Source organism: Engraulis encrasicolus, chromosome 17, assembly GCF_034702125.1.
Source record: "Engraulis encrasicolus isolate BLACKSEA-1 chromosome 17, IST_EnEncr_1.0, whole genome shotgun sequence".
Classification (NCBI taxonomy): domain Eukaryota; kingdom Metazoa; phylum Chordata; class Actinopteri; order Clupeiformes; family Engraulidae; genus Engraulis; species Engraulis encrasicolus.
In genome coordinates this window covers 31,393,132-31,400,076 of record NC_085873.1, presented here as the reverse complement: position 1 = coordinate 31,400,076, position 6,945 = coordinate 31,393,132, and the positions used below count along the sequence as shown (strand labels likewise).

General features: G+C 45.6%; 1 protein-coding gene across 1 annotated transcript in view; it reads left to right on the top strand.

The window, feature by feature from the left end:
- The first annotated feature begins 3,705 nt into the window (after positions 1 to 3,705).
- Positions 3,706 to 6,945, top strand: part of nudt9 (nudix (nucleoside diphosphate linked moiety X)-type motif 9) — a 9,040-nt gene continuing 5,800 nt past the window's right edge. Inside the window, exons 1-3 of the mRNA XM_063220635.1 lie at positions 3,706 to 3,879; positions 4,909 to 5,157; positions 6,262 to 6,351. Coding sequence (XP_063076705.1) covers positions 3,788 to 3,879; positions 4,909 to 5,157; positions 6,262 to 6,351 — 431 coding nt within the window. The 5' untranslated portion in view covers positions 3,706 to 3,787. The remainder of the gene's footprint in view (positions 3,880 to 4,908; positions 5,158 to 6,261; positions 6,352 to 6,945) is intronic.

Genomic DNA, 6,945 nt, shown 5'->3' with positions numbered 1-6,945 from the left:
CTCGAAGAGATTTGAATGTCGGTGATAATCAGGCTACCATAAATGGCCCTCAAGACATAGGTTCCCCACTCCTGCTACAGAGTCTTCAGTGGAACTCATGAAGCATGCTTTACATCCAAGTGCTGATGGGAATATTACAATACAGTATGTTGTGATAGGTGTGTGTGTGTGTGTGTGTGTGTGTGTGTGTGTGTGTGTGTGTGTGTGTGTGTGTGTGTGTGTGTGTGTGTGTTTGTGTGTGCGTGCGTGCGTGCATGCATGCATGTAGGCCTACATGTGTAGGCATAGACATTTGTGCACAGACAAAGGAGGGGGGATGTGGGGCATGTGGAACTTCCGGTTGCCTACGAGGACCTCCGAGGACTCTGATGAAGACGCATGTCAAAACATTAGTCTTACTGCACTTAAAAAATTAACAGAAAATAGACATCCATGTGGCACCAGATTCTTTTCCCTTTGCACTTATTATTTAGTCCTGCTCTTGTTGCACCGAATTGTCAATTTAGAAGTGTGGAGTGCGTATCTCCTTTGTTTTTATAGGACCATTATGCTTTGTAGATGATGGTGTGTCAACATGAATCACAGTACATTGTGACCAAAAAAAAACCTTCAAAAAGAAACATTTTCAAAAGGTTTCATTTTTGTCAAGTAGGGCAAAGGGGCAGACTGCTTTTAGCACCACCTCATCCCTGTATTGAACACATTTAGGGCTGCTACGATTAATTTAATTCATTTCATTTAATTTAATGCTTTTTTACTTACTTTTCTAATGCTTTATTACTTTATTGAAACCCAAAACTGCCCAGCACGTATGAATTGGATGTTGTATCATGCAAATAAGCTACTATCATGATTTAAAGCTCATCGTGAGCTCATTTTATCTATTTCTTTCTTTTTTCCCCAATTTCCTTGAAGATTAAAGTGCTAGAGTACTTGAAAAAATAATTTGACTAATCGACTATTCGAGAAAAAAAATAGTTGATAGATTAATCGGGAGAAAAATAATTGTTGAACAGCATTTGGAAATGCAGCCTATTTTGGAGGGGAAAAGGCACACCACCATAAAACATTTAATCTCGTCTTCATGTCATGCTTTGGCACATGATCTGTGTTTCTTTCCCTGTACATTAAAAATTAGACTTTTAATACATCATGGCATGGGTGTAGCCAGTTTCTCTCTCTTTTTTTTTGTCACACCGGCCTTTTTTTTGGTTATATGGGTTTGCTTATAATAAACAAAAGATTAGATACCAATGACAACCACTTTCTCTTTAAACAAGCATGAGTAAGTCTTAATTATACAAATAATAATAATAATGATAATAATAAAAGCTCATGATTGGTATTTTTTCTCTTGTACATGTTTCTTAGGATACGTCTGTATGCCCAATTACAAATAGCCTACAGGGACATTAAAAAAGGGGGAAATCCTAGTCAATAATGAAACATACAATGAACATTTTCAAAAGTGACAATAACCATTACAAATTCTGAGGCCACCGAAACAATCTAATAGCCTACCATTCAGGTTAACTATTTATGTCAATTAACATCACTACCTACAATGTTACCATAGAAAAGTCCCAGTCCATAGAAGCGAAACTGCTGTTTGACTGTTTCACGTTTAACACCACATGTTTTAATTATTTGTCCCTGTGTCATGTCTTGCATAGCGCATATTCAAGTAACTCACAGAAAACAAATCCCAAGAGAATAGAATAAAAAGCCTTTATTGTCATTATACAGAGTATACTGAGATGTGAGCTTCCCTACAAGGTGCACAGTCCTTTACAGATGAACATAGTCCAGTAAGTGTGAGTTCATTGTCGTAACAGCTTCGGGGAAGAAGCTGTTCTTGATCCTCTTGGTTCTGGCTGGTAATGCCTTGTAGTGCCTGCCAGAGGGCAACAGTGTGAAGAGATGGAAGTCAGGATGTAAGGGATCTTCATTGATACTACTGGCTCTACTAGCAACGGGAGATGTAAATGGTGGGTATGGGAGGCAGGGGGCAGCCTATGATTTTTTGCGCTGTTTTGGTCACCCTTTGCAGTCTCTTCCTGTCAGCCTCAGTGCAGCTTGAGTGCCACACCGACACTGCGTAGGCCAGCAGGCTCTCTATGGTGGAATCGTAAAAGGTCACCAGCAAGCTTGAGTCTAACTGTTCTTTCTTTAGTACTCTCAGGAAGTGCAATCGCTGCTGGGCCTTTTTGACCAGAGCCGTGGTGTTAGTCGACCAGGAGAGATCAGCGGAGATGTGTACACCTAGGAATTTAAATGAGCTCACTTGCTCCACACGTTCACCATTGATGTACAGGGGGGCAGGAGCATCTTTGTTTCCGCCGGAAGTCCAGGATGAGTTCCTTCGTCTTGGAGATATTCAGGGCCAGGTTGTTTGATGCACACCGCTCTCCAAGTTTCAGGACCTCATCCCTGTAGGCCTCCTCCTTTCCTTCGGTTATCAGCCCCACCACCATGTTGTGTAATCTGCGAATTTGACAATGTTCTCTGGGTGGATGGGGCTACAGTCAAACGTGTAGCGCGAGTACAGAAGTGGGCTCAACACACATCCCTGGTGCGAGCCGGTGCTGAGGGTGCGGCTGGTTGAGAGATGATGACCTAGTTTCACCTGTTGGGGATGATTAATAAGGAAGTATTTGATCCAGGAGCATGTGGATGATGGAAGTCCTAGATGTCTCAGCTTGATTAGGATGTCAGGAATGATGGTGACAAAGCATTGTTTTTTTTCTAATCTGAACGAATCACAGACTGGTGACACAATAACACATTTGAACATCGTTAAATTTGGTAGGCCTACCAAGAGCTTAGTTGGCCTTGCGAGCCATCCTACGTAGGCTACTTCCGCCAAAGGATTGGCTCGAATACGAAATTAAATGGTAGTATTATGGGATGGTCAGGACCAGGCTAACTTATAGTAGCCTACAACAACAAAAAACAACCACGTACTAAATTAGTCAGATGTGGTGGTGCCTGTTTATTTAGGCAAAGCTTCACAACACATGCACTGTTGTGCAATGTTGTCATGATTTCACGTAGGCCTAGCCTACTGACACAGTTAAACAATGAGAGGGAAAAAAAGAGTATTTTTTTCTTAGTAGCCTATAAAAACTAGGTGAGGGTGGGGAAAATATGAATTCTACTCGTCGCACTCTGCAACTGCATCAAGAAGTATTTGGCGTATCTTCAGTTTGGCAGCACCTTTCTTGAAATATGTCAGCCGCCTGAGATAGGGGAGCAAGCTGAACAGAAACAGCTCATCTTCCATATGATCTGGCGTGTCCACCTGCCATCTCCTCTTCCTGTACGCGGAACGCGAACCTCCGGTTCCGTACCATCTTTCACCAGATCTAGAGCATCTTCTTCTTCGGTGAGAGCGGGAGTGAGAGGGCCCGTCATGTCCACTGTGCTCCCCTTCGACCTGCGGTATGACAAAGGACGCGTTGCCGTCCGCCGCCCTGCCTTCCCCGTTCTCATCGTCCCGCACCTCGTCCGGGTCTTCGAGACCGGTAAGGGACGGATGACCATCTTCCGACTGGTTGAAGGGGGTGAAAAAGGCCATTATGCCAACTGAACTTAGCTTGAGTGCTTGCTTTCTGCTGCTACTTCCTCCGCCCGTCGTAGCTACTCGGAGGGCGGCGCTTGTCTTTGATAAACATGTCTTTCGCAAGGCTGGCTATGGGCGGCGCGTCCGTGACGTCACCAGCAAGGACCCACGATATCTGGCGGTGCACTTCCTCGTGAGATCCACCGGACTAGTCTCTGGCCGGGAATGGTGCGGGCGTTGAGTCGCTGGGTCCGATCGGTTCACGTGGCCTTCACTCTGTTCGGACTGCCGTACCCTGTCAGCTCGGCTGGATCTTGGTATGTGGCATGTTTTACCGTTTTGACAGCAGGCGCAGAGCAGACGCGTTGCTGTGTGTAGGCTACGGTGGCCGATAGGCTAAACACAGGCTACAGAGATGAGGGCAGTCGGTGTATGTGAGAATTGATTCGCATTCATCCAGTTTATGGTAGTCAAACAAGTAGCTATAGTGCAGCACTTCCTTTTCTTCTAGAGATTGAAAAGTGTTTCATTTTGTGGTTCTGGTTCACAGGAGCCACCAGCTAGAACTAAACGGCATAGGCTACACTGTTGTTTATAGCTTGTTTGACAACCCCACCTGTAGTAAACCAGAAAGGTATTTCTTTGCCATGGAAACATTGTGACTATGGGAGCGTTTCGGATCTCTGCGGGCCACACACACACACACACACACACACACACACACACACACACACACACACACACACACACACACACACACACACACACACACACACACCACTCTCCCTGCCTCTTTAGGCTAGAGTAGACTGCACCCAGTGTGCTTTGTCGTTGAGTCGGACTACTACACTGTGTGTGTGTGTGTGTGTGTGTGTGTGTGTGTGTGTGTGTTTGTGTGTGTGTAGTGCTTTGGAATTTTGAGAAGTTTATTGTCATGTATAACCCAGGTGCTTGTTGTGTATCAATAATACACATCTGAATGTTATGGTAGGCTACTGAAGATTAAATTATACTTACAGTACCGTAGGCCTACTACACTATGTTACTCCTAGATTTTCTACCCCGGCATTTCCTTGTGTAACCTCTGAGTACTATTTGAATCAACACACATCTTTAACATCTGATTCATCAACGGGAGGGAGGCAGTTAATCTTGAACGAAGAGACTCTGATGAAGATGGCTTGCCATCGAAACGTTAGTCCCTGACCTAACATGTGCACTTGAATTAAAAAGAAAAGCATCCCATCTGAGCTGCTCCGGTCTCTTCTCTTCGTTCAAGATTACTATTTGAATCCTTTACATGTTAATCTGAATAGTGTGTGTGTGTGTGTGTGTGTGGTTTACAGCCTGGTGAAGTCTGCCATCAGTAGCAGCAGTAGTGTGTGTTCCAGTGGTCTTGGCCGCAGTAGCACCATCATGGCGTCCGTGCTCCACATAAAGGCGCGTTCCCCGGTGTACCCGGGCTCAACCACCAACCGCCTGCCGGTGGCCGACGCTCTGGTCTCCTGGCAGCAGGCGTGGAACGACTACCAGCCGCCGACGTACACCGCGCCAACCGTACAGGCACAGCCGGTATGGGCAGACCCCGACATCGGGTGAGTGGAGATGTGTGTGTGTGTGTGTGTGTGTGTGTGTGTGTGTGTGTGTGTGTGTGTGTGTGTGTGTGTGTGTGTGTGTGTGTGTGTGTTGGATGTCGCCAGATATACCACACCCAGCATACAGGCAGTGTGTGTGTGTTTAAATGCCTGAGTAGCTGCTTGTATTGTATTTTACTGTATTTTATGTTTCTTCAGCTGCCAAGGGACTGCAGATGGAAATTAGCTTGTACGATATAATCTGGTGCAGGTCATCTCTTTACTTTTGTAACTAATCTACTTTGCACATGGTCCCTGTCGAAATAAACCAAAACCAAATAAACTGAGCTCTACCCCTTTCGTGCTCTCAAGAGACAGTGTGTGTGTGTGTGCGTCTCGCTCTGTGTGTTCTTTGTTCTTGGAAAGAGTGAGTTGCCTAATAGGCCTGGTTGCCTAAGGGTGTGTGTGTGTGTGTGTGTGTGTGTGTGTGTGTGTGTGTGTGTGTGTGTGTGTGTGTGTGTGTGTGTGTGTGTGTGTGTGTGTGTGTGTGTGTGTGTGTGTGTGTGTGTGTGTGTGTGTGTGTTACTTGGTGCTGTAATTGATTGGTTTGTGTGTTCATCGTAAACCTGTTGCCTAATAAACCATGTTGCCTATTGTCATGCTGATGGAACAGAAAGCCCAGAGGTGTGTGTGCCCTGTGTGTGTCAGATAACAGTGGTGTGGGCAACCGACCTCTCTCACGATGACCATGCTGCTGGGTGACAGTGCTGCTGTCAGGATATCAAAATGGGCCTGTTATCACACAAAACACTCCTGGAATCTTGCATCATGGTGTGTGTGTGTGTGTGTGTGTGTGTGTGTGTGTGTGTGTGTGTGTGTGTGTGTGTGTGTGTGTGTGTGTGTGTGTGTGTGTGTGTGTGTGTGTGTGTGTGTGTGTTTATGAAATGGTCTTGGCTGATATGTTGATTGAATCATTAAGTGTAAGTGTGTGTGTGTGTAATGGTCTTGGCTGATATTTTGAATGGGATTATTAAGTGTGTGTGTGTGTGTGTGTGTGTGTGTGTGTGTGTGTGTGTGTGTGTGTGTGTGTGTGTGTGTGTGTGTGTGATTTGCTCGGTCCCTCAGCTCCTTCTCCCCGAGTTTCAACTCTCTGGATGGCAAAGTGGACCGCCACAGCCACGAGGGAGAATACACAGTACAGGACAACAGACCCCTGTGAGTATTAGGTGTGTGTGTGTGTGTGTGTGTGTGTGTGTGTGTGTGTGTGTGTGTGTGTGTGTTGGGAGACCACCAGAGGTGTGTCTTTGGAAAATAGAACTCGAGCAGATTTTGGGATGGCAGCGGCTGGCGGTGTCCCATACAAATGAATGGCAAAGTAGCCAGCTAGCTTTGGCAGTGGGGTGGATTTTGAACCGGACTGGCAGCGCACGCTGACGCTGTTGGTGTGAAAGGCAGAGTAGAACACACTGGCCGAAACTAAGCAGAAAGACCTCAGTCATCTCGCTGCCGTTCCGCCACACTCTCGTGTGAATTAAGCCTGACACGCAGACAGCTGTTTCGGCCTAAAGCCATCTACTTGTGTGCATGTGCTTATATGTAAAAGGTCTACTCGCCCCTGTTCATTTTGTGATGAAAAAAATGACAGAAAGACAATTTTCAGATTTGGAGTGCTTTAGCAAAAAGGAATGAACAAATATTGCCACTTCAAGAAAGTGCCAGGCTGAAAGACTCTTACTCAAAAAGACTCAGTGCTTGTGTAACACTCACCAACGTATTAACTTCCTGCCAACACAATAGTCCTGCCAACTT